General features: G+C 50.9%; 1 protein-coding gene across 4 annotated transcripts in view; it reads left to right on the top strand.

Annotated features, from left to right (window-relative positions):
- LOC108927079 (ADP-ribose glycohydrolase MACROD2-like) overlaps window positions 1-14,073 on the top strand; it is a 141,777-nt gene that overhangs the window by 58,206 nt on the left and 69,498 nt on the right. For all 4 annotated transcript variants that reach the window (XM_018740108.1, XM_018740109.1, XM_018740107.1 and 1 more), the window contains exon 4: window positions 3,074-3,147. In XM_018740108.1, coding sequence (XP_018595624.1) covers window positions 3,074-3,147 — 74 coding nt within the window. The remainder of the gene's footprint in view (window positions 1-3,073; window positions 3,148-14,073) is intronic.

Genomic DNA, 14,073 nt, shown 5'->3' with positions numbered 1-14,073 from the left:
GTCCTTTTGTTCAGGATTATTTTTGTCATTTGGATCAGGATGATTTCAGTTCTTTCGTTTATGATGATTTTAGTCCTTCAGTTCAGATTCATTTTAATACTTCAGTTTTGAATGAATTTAGTCCTGCTGGATGATTTTACTCCTTCGGTTCAGGATGATTTCAGGCCTTCAGTTTAGGATGATTTTAGTCCTTTTGTTCAGGATTATTTTTGTCATTTGGATCAGGATGATTTCAGTTCTTTCGTTTATGATGATTTTAGTCCTTCAGTTCAGATTCATTTTAATACTTCAGTTTTGAATGAATTTAGTCCTGCTGGATGATTTTACTCCTTCGGTTCAGGATGATTTCAGGCCTTCAGTTTAGGATGATTTTAGTCCTTTTGTTCAGGATTATTTTAGTCATTTGGATCAGGATGATTTCAGTTCTTTCGTTTATGATGATTTTAGTCCTTCAGTTCAGATTCATTTTAATACTTCAGTTTTGAATGAATTTAGTCCTGCGGGAATATTTTACTCCTTCGGTTCAGGATGATTTCAGGCCTTCAGTTTAGGATGATTTTAGTCCTTCTGTTCAGGATTATTTTAGTCATTTGGATCAGGATGATTTCAGTTCTTTCGTTTATGATGATTTTAGTCCTTCAGTTCAGATTCATTTTAATACTTCAATTTTGAATGAATTTAGTCCTGCGGGATGATTTTACTCCTTCAGGGTGATTTTTAGTCCCATAGACCAGTATGAGTTTAGTGTTTCAGTTCAGGCTTCCAAATGACTTTGTCTTTCAGGATGATTTTAGTCCTTTGCTTCAGGGTTATTTTAGTGCTTCAGTCGAGGATGATTAAATGCTTTTGCTCAGGATGTCCTTAGTCCTTGAGTTTAGGATGACTTTGGTCGATGCTGTCATGGAAGCTCTTCTCCTTTAGGGCCTGGAGAAGCTTGCCCTTTACGCCGTAATCCTTTTCCACAGCTTTGACTTTGGTGACATGCAGAACATTTTAATATTTGAATAGTTTTAGTTGACATTTTCGCCTAATGAATTCTTAAACTAAGCCCTGCGTTTTTTTGTTTATTCCTCGTTGGCCTTTTATGGTTTATTTTCCTTGGGAAAATGACAAATGTCAGAAAACCTGAATTCTGCCTCTCAAGAATGGGGGGTGATATTTAGCGGGACAGTAAATTCTGTGGAACATTTCACATTTGTGGCGCAGCATCAGAGCTGCTCCAGCTGGACCGTGGCACCGCCGGGACCTCCAGAGTCCCCCGGGCCGCTTGCGAAATGACCGGGGCGCGCAGTCCAAAGACAAACGAGGAAACGTGGGGCGGACGAGCGGAGCTTCCTGGAGTCGAGGGTGCGAGCTGTACCGTAGCGAGGGGCAGAACGACCCCGCGGCTCAGTCCGGTCCGCGTTGCCGCGGCCTGGTTAGCTATGATTAATGTCTGTGACGCTAAATCAATACCGCATTTGTACAAATTGTACACTAAATAGATTAAATGTACTCGCCACAATCCGCCTGCTACTTTTGGCCCAAATTGGCCAATCCGTTATGATTAAGACCTGCTCAACGCAGAAGATTTAGTGCTTTTCCACGGGCGCAGAGCTCGCCCTCCAGGCAGTGCAGAGCACACATCGCAGCGCTGTTCTGGCTCGCATAACAGCATTATTTGTTATTTATGTATTTATTCTGGCCGCTTGTCCCCACCTCTCCCGTGCACACATTGCCTGTTCGCAGTGACTGTCCGTCGGCCCCCGGGTGCGCGTCGGTGGCCTCTTATCCAATGTCCCTTTTAATGATGCCTCGGCAGAGATGTCCATTTCAAGGTGTTCACTGATGGGAGCCACTGGTACCAGGTCCCGCAGCGGGCGGACAGGCACGGGCGTGACCCCGGTAACGTTTCGGCGCCCAGCTCGGCTCAGAGGAGCTCCGTTGGTATTCGGCGCACGTCCGCAGGGATCCTCGCCGCTGTTATTACTGCTTTTCCGCTCCCTTGTGGAACTGAGTCTTTGTCGGAATCCGGGGAGCCGCCGCTCGGCACTTCAGGGTCTGCAGGAGAGAGCCGGCTGAAGGGGAGAGACGGAAGGGCATTAAGACGGATACCACGGTGGGCAGCCGCAGTAACGTGATTCAAGCTCCTCTTGTGTCAGCAAAGTGGATTGTGGGAAGGCACGACGACGGGAGACCGGGAGGGGCTGGCAGCTTAACGAAGGTGAAAAAGCCGTGGTTATTCCTTCATCCGTCGGCTCCCCGCGCCTGGAGGACGGATGAGGCGGTGGCGGCGATGCGTCCTCGGCGCCACCAATCCTTCGCCAGCCACGCCCTCATTAAAAATTAATCGGGCCCCAATCGGCTCTTTCTCGATCAATATCCTGCGTTAACATGGAGGTTGTACTTCCTTCCGCCGTTGAGCCGGGCCACGGTGATTGATACGGCGTTTAACGGTACAATTCCTGCTGCACGCCGGTCAATACGTCATTACTGCTCCATTATGGCAGGAGAAGGAGCTCTGGCACAAAGAGGACACGGAGAAGCATCATATATTCACCGGGCTGGATCTGTAAATCTGCCTTCCGTTCCCAGACAAGCACAGTAAATAAGGATAAAGGTTATTAGTGATGATACCGCGCTGAGTGTGATGCGTTATGGATCCTGAATAATAATCTGCGCACCTCCTTGCTTTGTTTACCATTTTTCTATTAGCTGCTGGATGGCTCGGCGACTGCGTTTGCTGAGATTAAATAGAATACATTTTAGGTCTGACAGATTTGTTTGTTTACCGTGGTGTAGGCGCAACTCGCCTTTTTTTGAACCTGCGACGCCAACAAATCTGCTCCGGCAGGATTGTGGGTACACCCTGCTAAACTGCCGCGGTGTCAAGCGCGCGACGTGGAGCCGGAGTTTTTAAAAGTTTACCTGCTGTGCGGAGGCTCGAAAAAGTGTTTTGTTTCTTCGAGGTTGTTGATGCCGCCGGTGTAAAATCAAGAGTAAGACCGGGTGCCCGGGTGGAAATCGTCACCCTCCGTTAACCCCGTTTGCCCCGTTTGCCTCCGTGTTCATCGAACCCGTGTTTCCCGTGCAGGTTTCCCCAACGAGCCGGCAGCTGAAATCGCCCTGGAAACGGCGAAGACCTGGATAAAGAAGAACGTCAATGAGGTAGGAAGGAGGGTTTCGCCTCGCTTCACCTTTATCTTTGTTTATTGTGAGACACCCGGTTCTGAGCGTAGCGGGTAGCACTGCTGCCTTTGGACCCAAAGGTCACAGGTTCAGATCCTACCTGTAGCTGTAGTACCCTTGAGCAAGATACTTACCCTAATTTGCTCCAGTAAAATTATCCAGATGTGTAGTGGCACGGTTCTAACGTAAATGTTTATATATATCTCAAAAAAAATAGTAGGAAGGCGATGAGGAATCGTCAATATTCTCAGTTTTATGCAGCTACTTGTGTGATGAACTTTGCTTCATCTGGTGGAAAGAAAAACTAACTGTACCTAGGAATCCTAACCCTAGGAATCACACGTGTGCAGCTGTGTCTTTCTCCTAATGTAATGAACACACTGTATTTTCTGTGAAAAAAGTGTCAGGTAAGTGTAACACAAATAAGACAGTAACGCACGGTGACGTACTTGACGCAGCCGGGGGGGGGAGGTCACTGTGTAAACCAATGTAGTTGTATGAACGTCTGGACCTTTGCCTCCCATGGCGGGCGTTTGTTTCCGTGTAGTGGGATATTTGGGTCATTTGATATTCCATAGGAATTATCAGTATAATAAATGTAGGAAATACAGTAAAAACGCAGTGTTCCGTGTGTTGCTCACGGTGCGTTTAGACGTCTCTGCGCGTGCCACGCTTCATCTTCGGTGCAAGGTTTCATTGCGCCGTTTACCCGATTGGCCGGGTGGTTGCGTTTGAACTCGACCGTCTGCTCCGGGGAGGTTTGCTCCTCAAACCCGTGTCATACTGAAAGGCGTGCGTGCGTGCGTGTGCGTGTGTCTGTGTGTGTGGGCGGGCGAAGGGTTGTGGTCTCTTAAAGAAGATGCAGTTTTCATGGACTCTTCATAGGTATTCAGAGTTGCTTTTGTGATTTCTTATTAGTAACAGCATACCTGTCCTCCATCTGGGACCAGCAGGTGGCGCAATCCTTAAAGGTCCTGGGTTCAAATCCCCCCTCCTGCTGTAGTACACCTGGGTAAGGTACTTACCTTAAGTTGTTGCAGGAAGAATGACGCAGTTCTGTTAAGTGGTACTTATTATTATTATTATTATTATTAGTACTCCATCAGGTCCTGTAGCCATACTCCTTTTTGCCCTGTTTCGGAGGTTTCCGGTGCACAAAAGCACACGCGTGATTGATGAGCGGTGTTTAACCTGCCCGCTCTAAGCTGTGTGTATCGCACCATGATGTACAACGCTTTCCTCTTCCATCTTTTCACTGAAGCACCGTGCTGAGAGAAACGGGTCGAGACCCCAAAGCCCCCGGCGACTTTTTTAAAGGCAGCACGGGCCGAGTGTCGGGGAGCGCGTGGATAAAGGGCGGTCGAGCCGCACTTCTGCAGAGGTTAGTTAAACATTGTTTTAAGCCTGCGATACCTGGGATACCCCCCACCCCACAGCACAACAAGAGCACTGAGCTCCTCCCACTAACGGGGGTCCAACATCCACAGTCTGTTGGTTCTCAGTTCCATCGCTGATATGGTGCAATGAGCTTCCCGTGTCCTTCAGAGCTGCTGAATCCCTCCCGCATTCAAGATCGGTCTCGACCCTATCTCTTTCACCCGGCTTTTCTCCCGATTGTCTGACAGCTCCATAAATGAGTCCAGCACCGTCTGTTTCCGTCACCTCTGTTTCTCCTATAAATTCTCTGTACTTTGCGCCTGCAAAATACCGTGGTATCAGATAATCGGGCCGTGCTTCGGCGACCGTGTGTCTGTGTCGTCACGTTGTTGATGCGCTTTCGTTTGCTGTCTGATGAAATTTGCGATGGATGAATAAATGTAAATAAAGGAGCACAAACTATGGTTTTCATACAGTCGCACGAGCGATTATCGCACTTCTTTTACCGTATCTGAGCGAAATTCGCAGCGGCGCCCTTATCGTGCCGTACAGATGCTACCTGAAGAGCGATCGCGAAGCCCACGTCCCCCTGTCCTCGGCAGCCCCGGAGCCCCCAGACAGAGAGCGGTCCTCAGGGGCCCGGCGAAGCGGGAACCCCGATAAGCAGGCGCCCTGCGAGCCGTATTGTTCCATTGTGGCGCTCGGGTGCGAGCGTGATAAATCAGGGTGCACAATGGGCTGGCGGAGGATCTGACAAGTAGGTGGACCAGGAGGGGGTGATGCGAGACTTCACGCGACAGGTGTCGCGCCCCTCTCCCCCCACCCCATGTGGCATCAGTTTGAGTCCCCGAACCTGGGCTCGGGCGATACGGTCCGCGGCAAGGCCGCGGACAATGGCTGTGCGAGGCGGCCGACCCGGGAGCCATTGTTGTCGCCGAGAAAGGCGTCGACCGACACGCCTCTGATTTGATTTAAGGGGCGCTCGTCTCCGGAGCCGACGCGTCGAGGCCCGATGTGCTCTCGGCGCGCCCGGAACCTCTCGGCACCGTCACAAACTAAAAGGCGTACGCGCGGATCCACGGAAGTCGATGCCAGCGGGACAGAGCCGTCTCTAGTCTCGGCTCCGTTCACGTGGGCCGACGCGCGCGGCGATTGGGGTCGCGTCACCGCTCTTTTGTACCGATGTAGCCACAGGATGAATGAATGGCGTCACCGCTGTCCTTTTTACACCCAAATTAATGTGACCGCATTTTGTGGTCGGACAGATTCACACTGGGTCCACAGAGAAGAGGCCACAACTGGCCCCCTGTCCTGGACCCACATGGTTCTGACCCTTTGCCCCCCACCCCAAACGCCTCCTCTTTTTTCTCATTTGTCACCAAATTTGCGATCTGATTTTGACAAACTCGTGCCTTCCTGTTTCTCACAGAGGTTTGGAGAAAGACTTGTTGCAGGGCTGCGGGATCGAACACGACGTCTCGCGTTCACACGCAGCCGAAGCGTTTCCCGTTCCCTCGACCATCCGTCCGCCAGTTGGTCCTGGGCTTTTTGTTCTTGGCACAGCGACAACGGTGCAGCAGCCACACGCGTTAATGGCGACATCCGTCAGGACCGGTGTGTTCTGACGTTTAATTCCCCCGGCCGCTCCAATCCATCCCGTGGTCACGGCACTGCGTCGCACCCGTGCTCCGACACCGCGGTGGGTGGGGGAAAATGCCTACACGGCAAAAGGAACGAACGTTTGTCATGGCGGGACGACTGCCTGGCCGAGGACGGACTCCTCGGGGACTCGTTCCCTCGTCTTGGGACATGGGACCATACAGCTATATATGGAAAACCTCTGTGTGTGTGTGTGTGTGTGTGTGTGTGTGTGTGTGTGTGTGTGTGGCTGGTGGCGGCACTCGGGGACGGCGCTGCTGGAGCTCCTCTTATTTCCGACTTTTCACATCTTTCCAAATAAGCGGCGCACGGAGGTGTTGGAAGTAAAGATGAGGAGAGGCATCAAGCGCGTGTGTTTCATTTACGCCGAGACGCGTCCACCCTCTGCTCGTGTGCCGTAAGGGGGGCGGCGATCGGTGGTCGGGACGGTAACTCTGCGTGTCGGCGGAGCGAGGTTCCCCAAACGGAGACGAGAAGCGGAGGCCCCCCGCGTTTTGTCGCTGCGTGGCGTCTCGTGCCGGGCGCTCGGGGACACGGCGGCAGCAGGGAGCCATCGCAACTAAATTGGGGTCCCGTTCTACCGGTGTCCCGTCGGTCCTCTGCCTCAGACCCTGCGCTTCCAGGATGGACTCTGGACCCTGTGCTGGACAAGCGGTCGTTGATAATGCACTCGTGGACAGAGGGGTGGGGCCTCTCCGTTGTTCCGGCTCCCCGCTGTCGGGGCTCCTGGGTTCGGCCGCCGACACGGAGTCTCCGGTGAAGCGCGTCGCCTTCCCGACGAGTCACGTGGCGGCAGAGCGTTTTTCGGGCTGCAAAGTGACGCGTCCTCAGTAGAGAAAGTATGTCGGAAAGTGGACGTTTTAAAACAGCTGGGGAAATAATGACTCCAGACAGTTGAGATGGAATTTGATTATTGAATTATTATTTGTTCATTTGTGCAGCGGGTTTGGCCAAGTCGCCCTCTGTAGTGGGACTGGGGTTCGAGTCCCACTTGGGGTGCCTTGCGACGGACTGGCGTCCCGTCCTGGGTCTGTCCCCTCCCCCTCCTGTCTTATGCCCTGTGTTGCTGGGTCAGACTCCAGCTCACGGCGACCCCGCTCGAGACAAGTGGTTTCAGCAGGTGTGCGTGTGTGTATTTGAGTTCACATGTTAAACGCTGTGTGAAATATGATATAAAATGTAACTGTTGAATAAATAATCTTATTTACGTGGAACAGTTTAACGAGGCCCCCGGCAGGGAAAATGACTTAATCGATAAAAGATGCCGTGCGATGGGAGAGCGCCGAGAACAAGAGGTTGGAGTGGAACGAACGCGAAGAGGAAGCGCGGCGCTGAGGCCTGTTGGGTCGCCGGCACTCGAACACAGGAGAGGAACTTCTCCCCCCCCTTTTGTTTTGTGGTTCGTTCCCTTCTTTTTTCCCTTTCGTTCTCTTTCGTTGGCACTTCCCTTGTGTTCTTCTTCTGAGCGTCGCTTCTGTTTGCCTTGTTGCTTTTTTGCCTCTCCATTTTTCTTTTCCTCCTTTTTCTCTTTTGTTTGCACTTCCTTTGTTTACTTGTTTTATTCCCTTTGGTGTTTGTGCTTCTCTTGTTTTGCTTCTTCCTTTTTGTCTGTTTGCTTCTTTTGTCTTGTTGTATGTGGTTGCTTCTGGTTTGTTTTTTCCCTCTTCAATTTCTACATATAAATATATATTTAAAAGCTTGTTTTCAGTTACATATGTGCCAAGAAGATTTGAAACACGCACAAAAAAATGAAGCGCTGAAATGCCTTTCGCCTGCACTCCGTCCACCTCGTACTTTCGTTTGCGGGATTGGGAGGACTTATACTGCGAATTCTAATTAATTAGGAGGAGCCTAATCGTGGGCTGGCGGTCGTGCGATAAAGCGCGGGCGAAGTGCTCCAGGTTCAGGCGGAAACCGGGGGCTGACGGGGCCGCTCCTCGGACAGCCGCCGCTCACCCCCCTCCTCGGCCGCTGGCTCCGCGTGACATTGCCGTGCCGTTATCGCCGAGGTGGACGTCACGCCGCAGCCCCTCAATAAGCTCATTTAAAACAAAAGCAGGCAAAGAGAAATAAAAAAGGGGGAATAAAAAGGGAGAGCAGAGGGCCCGTCCGTCATTTGGCCATCTATCAGGGGTATTAATTATGCGCACTATCTGTGGCTTGCAGGAACATGGAGATTATGAAAAATGTAATAACCACTTTGCCTTTTTTTCCCCTAGATTCCCATATTAATATGGATTAAGCCATAAACCTTGATCCTCAAAGCAGCCGTCGTCAGCACTTCTCGCCAGTAAAACTGGACCGTCATTATTCAAGGAGTGTTGTATATCGCGGTGACAGGGATTATGTAAAAATAGATCTCATTTGAATGTGTCTCGGAGACATGCGTATTATCTCAAATTGTTGGGATTCCTGCGTTATTGTAACCCACGTTATTAACCTCTTGAAAATGAAGGGGATCAGAGCTGATCAACTTGTTGACCTTATTGGATTAAAGTCTCCTCTCCCCTGCAAAATAATAATTTCTCGGAGCGCCGTGAACGCGATGGGGTGGGAGCGAAACGCTGCTCGTCTCGGAGAACTCATACATATTTATTGTGGGTAATGACGTGCGGGCAGCTGTGACTCGTCCGCTGCGCGTCCAAAAAAACACATACGCCGGATCCTCAACTTATGACCGCAACTGGAACCGGGAGTCTGTCTGTAACTCGTTTTGTTCATAACTGAAAAAGTCGCGGCTAAATGGTTAATAATACACACTTCTGTCAATTTATTACTGGGCTGCCTTCTGTAAATATTAGGAATATTGCTAAAAATATTTTTTCAGACTTTAATATTTTCATTAATTTGGACCACATTATAACTAATTTAAATGACTAAAAATCTGTTCTTGGCAGAGAAACTCCAATTCAATGGCGACTGCTGACCGATTCTTTTCTCGGCGCACCGTAAACCCCGGTGTGTAACGTTCCTCCTCTTGTTATTGATCGCCAACGCTCAGGAACTCCAGAGACGAGCTGTAAACGCCGTGGAAGTCGGTTCTGCTTCGGTGCTCTTTACTGCCACCTATCGGCCAGACGGGCAGTTACAGGTTGCGTTCGGGCCGCTTCACAAGTGAAGTGAAGAAAATGTAATTGAGCAAGTGAATAAACTGGAAAGTGTACGTAGATTTTGAAACCGTGTGCGGTCGTTCGGGCCCTCGGTGTACCGCTCAGCGTATTGTCAGTGTACTGTCTCTCCTGTCCGTTGCCGTCCAGCACGTTCTCAGCGGAGTAGATGGTCCCGTCTCACCCCTCTGGCTCCTGTAGATGACCTCGCACCCGAAGCCATATCCGTCCCCAACTGTGTGTCTCCCGCTGCCAGCAGTCCAGCAGCCAGCAATGACCGCCTGCATTGGACCGTTCCTCTCTCTGCTGTAACATACACTCACCGGGGGAGGAGCGCGGTCCAAATTCTTGCCTGTACCGCTTCCGATGCGTACAGGAGGCCTGTCGACAATGGAGGGTAGCGGCGGGTGGGGGCTGGCGGCGATGCGGAGTCACTCATCCCTAACAAGCCGCCCTCTGCTCCGTCATCCCTTTATCTTGGGACACGCTCACCTCCCGGTCTGTGCCGCTGTTGGTATTCTGATCCAGCTCTGGCGGTCAGCAGTGTGTGACCTAACAAACTCCCCCTGTCGCTCGCAGCGCTGCGTAGCCCCCAGCCCCCGTCGCCCCGTCCCCCGATTCGCTGCAGTCTCTTTGCCTTCAACGCTGCCTGCACAGCTCATCTGAGCGTGACCGCAGCTCGCGTGACCGCACGTTGGAATGACCGCACAGTCTGGGGCCTCACAATAGGGTTTTTGTCATATATTGTCCAGAATTTTCAAAAAAAAAAAAAAAAAAAAAAACAGGGAAAGTGGAATGAAACTTGTTTAAAAAAAAAACATTTTAATTCAATATTTCTAGTGATTTACTTGGGAAAAAACAATATATAAATGAAAATACTTTAGAAAAACAAATAGAAAATATTCTATTATAAATACAGGATTGGACGGGAAATTTGGCAAACATTGCGCCCACATGGCATCATGACCAGTTTTCTCTTGAATATTTGGGTAATTGGCGAAACAACATCCAAACTGTTGAAAAAAGTCAATTTCAATATTTATTGTTTATTAAACACACGACCTTCAACATGTCATGTAAAATGGCAGTTTTGGTAATACAGACGGAATCGCTGTGTTCTTTGCCGCCGCCCTCCCCTCGCTGCGATCGTCGGTCGTTTTTCTCCCGGGTGGCAGATTGGGGCAAAATGAACGTTTCCAATATTTAGCGTGATTTATAAACAGACGAGTCTGAACAGACAACAGTGTATTTATTTTATTAAATATGGAATTGTTAAGGAAGCCTTGCGTCCAGTACCCCTCCTTGTACTTCCTCTACTGTACGAGTGTATTAAAGTACAGTGTTTATTAATACAAGAACAGCCGGGGGCGCAGTGGTTAGAACCGTCGCTTTGGTCCTGGGTACGAATCCCACTTTCTGTTGTAGAGCCCTTCACTAACGTACGTTCCCTGAACGGATACGATAAACATGACCCTGCTGTATAAATGCGACACCCTGTGATGGACTGGCGTCCCACCCGGGGTGTTACCCCCCCCGGCCGGTTCCCACCCGTTTTCTTCTAGAACTTTGTACGGTTATATCCCGCCTCACTTCAGCACTTTCTACTTCACTTTGGTTTCTTTATTTCTGTCGAACTATATATATATATATATATATAGAGAGTGCCTCTGGAAAGTTCCATCCTTCACGTGTCCTTAGTGTGGAAAGGGGCGTGTCCACGGTCGCTGAGGTGGAGTCCATCGGCACATCGGAGCATCTTCTCCAGATCTTTCGTGGTGTTCTCCGGATGTTTCCTGATGTTTCTCCTGTTCTGCTCCTTCACTGAAGGTTCACTGAAGGTTTTTTGAACAGGTTTAATCTTCCTTCTTCTGGATGCATGGACGCAACAGGTGTGGGACGTGGGCTCAGTGTCCCACCATGGTCCATACACTCCTAATGTTGGAGTTTGTGTATAGGATGTAGTTCTTCCTCTGCCATCAGGGGAAAGTTTGCATGTGTTGTGTGTGTGTGTGTGTGGGCGGTTAACACACAACAGACTTTCTTCAGTAAAAGAGAAGTTGCAGAAAGAGCAGCAGTGTGACCTTGGCTCCTAGAGCACAATTGCACACGAAAAGGAGCCAGAGCTTCATGAGGGGGGGTCATGAAGGAGGGTGCAGTGCAACACACACACACACACACACACACACACACACACGCAAACAGCACTCAGTTGTGATACATTTATAAGAAACTTCATGAGCTGCAGCCTGTTGCTATGAGGACCTCTTCCTTCACACGTCACTCGCAGAGCCCCGCCCCCTCGCGGACAACCGCCTTGTCCGGCTGCATGGATGAGACAGCTGGACAGGACAGGAAAAACCTCATACAACATCTGAAACGTGGAAGATGTGGAGAAGCTCCTCGGATGTGCTCACGGAGCCACGAGGACAACGAGCAGTGCTGTTCACTCGGGGCTCTTTCTAGAACACTCCGTGGGTGTGGGAGGTGGACGCTGAAGAAGCAGGACAGGAGACACACGGACCCCTTTGGACTGTGGAGCTGGAGGAGACTTAAGGACACTGGACAGGTAGGACAACAAACACGTGGATGTTGGGTCCCTCATGAGAAGGTTGGACTCTGTAGAGAAGACTATGGAAAAGTTGGAAGAAAGAGAAGAGTAACGAGGAGCGACCAGAAGGATGGACTCAACCACACTGACAGTGGACACAGCACTTTAACACTAAGGACGCAAATGGAGGACAGAGCTTTCTGGAAGGAAGGAGTATCTATGTGGTCAAGCGGTGGATATGGACTCAGTGGCTCTTAGCAACACTTCTCTCCATTTCCGCCCGCAGCCTTTGTTGTCCATCATTTCCAAGGTCCCCGTCCTCGTTTCGCATCCGCTGCAGGATTCGACCAGGCCGCCCTCGCTGCGCGTTGATCGTCTCGCTCCGTCTCGCCCGAAATCGACTCGCTCTATCCGGCTGATATCAGTTTCCACGCTCGGCACAGACCCCCCGCGACCCCCCGCCACGAGCCGCATTAATTAAGATAATGTGTCGATTGAATTCGCGGTCCGATACCGAACCGCAGGACATCTCTCCCGGGGGGCTTTGGTTTAAAAAATAAACACTTAACTGACAAAAATAATAAAGGCGAGAAAAAGGCTGCAAGAAAAAAATATTTAAATAAATAACATGGTAAAAATAGATCAGACGGAGTTGCTTTTTGCCGAAATGACGCCCGAAAACAACCAGGAACATTTTAATTTAATTTCTTTCCGGTTTAAAATGGGGGGATTTCTCACCGGAGCAATTAGCCGCTGTCGGTACGATAACGAGGCCCCGTCCGATTGGCTGGACCGAGTACCGCCACTGTCCTTTCATTACCGCGGTGAAACGGGGCCCGTTGGGGTGGCCTAGGTTTGTCTGCACGGTTCTAAACACGTCCCCCACGACGCCCCTCTGGACCCAGCGTTCGGTGCGTCCCACGGACCCGCGTTCTCACCGGGCGCGGCGTTCGGTCCCCGAGATCCGATCTGTCCGCCAGCAAAAGTTCTCCGGCATCGGTGGCTGAGTGGGACAACACTTGTGTCCACTGGACTCCGTGTGTCCAACTAGCTCTGTGTGCGTGTGTCCATTGGCTTGCTCGTGTCCGGAGGTTTGTCCATGCTCGGCGGTCCATCTCTTCGAACCTGGGACTTTTGAGAAAAGGCGGTGGCTCTAAGCGCCGTGCCACCCGTGACAGATGAGTCAACCCTAAACGAAGCAGTGAGTGACGAGCGGTTCAACTGTCCTCGTCCCCGGCACACTGCGCTGAGTCACTGTTTCTGCGGACGCGTTTTGACACCCCCTCAATCTGCTGCCATGGCAACCTTCTCTCCCCCTCCCCCAGCCCATCTCCTGTTTTCCGCTCTCACATCTCCTCACGCAGATGCAGGCACCTAGAGTCGTGCGCAGCCCTTTGGGGTCCTGTCTTCGCCAGGGTTCGAGAGACGCTTCTCGAAGCTCTGAAACCTCCGCAGGTGCCAGGTTTCCACCTCCGGTACGATAAAACGGCCGAGTGCTTCAACTACTTGTGGCCTGCGATGCCTGCCGAGGGTCAGAGCTACACACCGGTAGACCTACGTAGTACAGAGCAAGAGATATACAGACCAACACCTACAGACCTTCAGACCAAGAGACTGACAGAATACTGACCTGCAGAGACTGAGAGTATAAAAGTACACATGTAAAGGGTACAGACCTACAGACATGGTGAGTACAGGCCTAGAGCACAGAGCTTGACGGCACAGTCCTATAAAATACAGACCTACAGCCCTGTCCCTCGGCGCCGGGCCAGCGAAGGCGCCGAGTCGCGTCCCTCGACCGTTTGGACGTAAAGCGCCGCCGCGGGTCCCGTAAATCGGTCCAGGTGCCGAGAATATTACAAATGTGCCGGTGGCGATGAGGACGTTTTCGGCGACGACCTTCGCCTGCGTTCCCTTCCATATTTAGAAAAATAATGTCAGGTGTATAAATATGAGCCGTGTTTGCGATGCCACCTGCGCCTCGTCTCCGGACCCGCCGAGCCCCGGAGACGCGTCCTCGCGCTGGCACGGCTCAGACGGCGAGTGATAGCAGCCACAGACGGCTGAAGACGCTTCTCTCGCCCTCCTCCCGCTTTCAAAGCACCTTTGGGGAAGTGTTTTTCCACCTTCTTGTTTTTAAAACGTGAACAGTTTGGAAAAGAAGGAGCTGCTGTGATTGGTGAAGCTGAACTCCCTCCCAGAATACTAATGATC

This window comes from Scleropages formosus, chromosome 4 (genome assembly GCF_900964775.1).
Source record: "Scleropages formosus chromosome 4, fSclFor1.1, whole genome shotgun sequence".
In the NCBI taxonomy this organism is placed as follows: domain Eukaryota; kingdom Metazoa; phylum Chordata; class Actinopteri; order Osteoglossiformes; family Osteoglossidae; genus Scleropages; species Scleropages formosus.
This window is presented reverse-complemented; position numbering and strand designations above follow the sequence as displayed.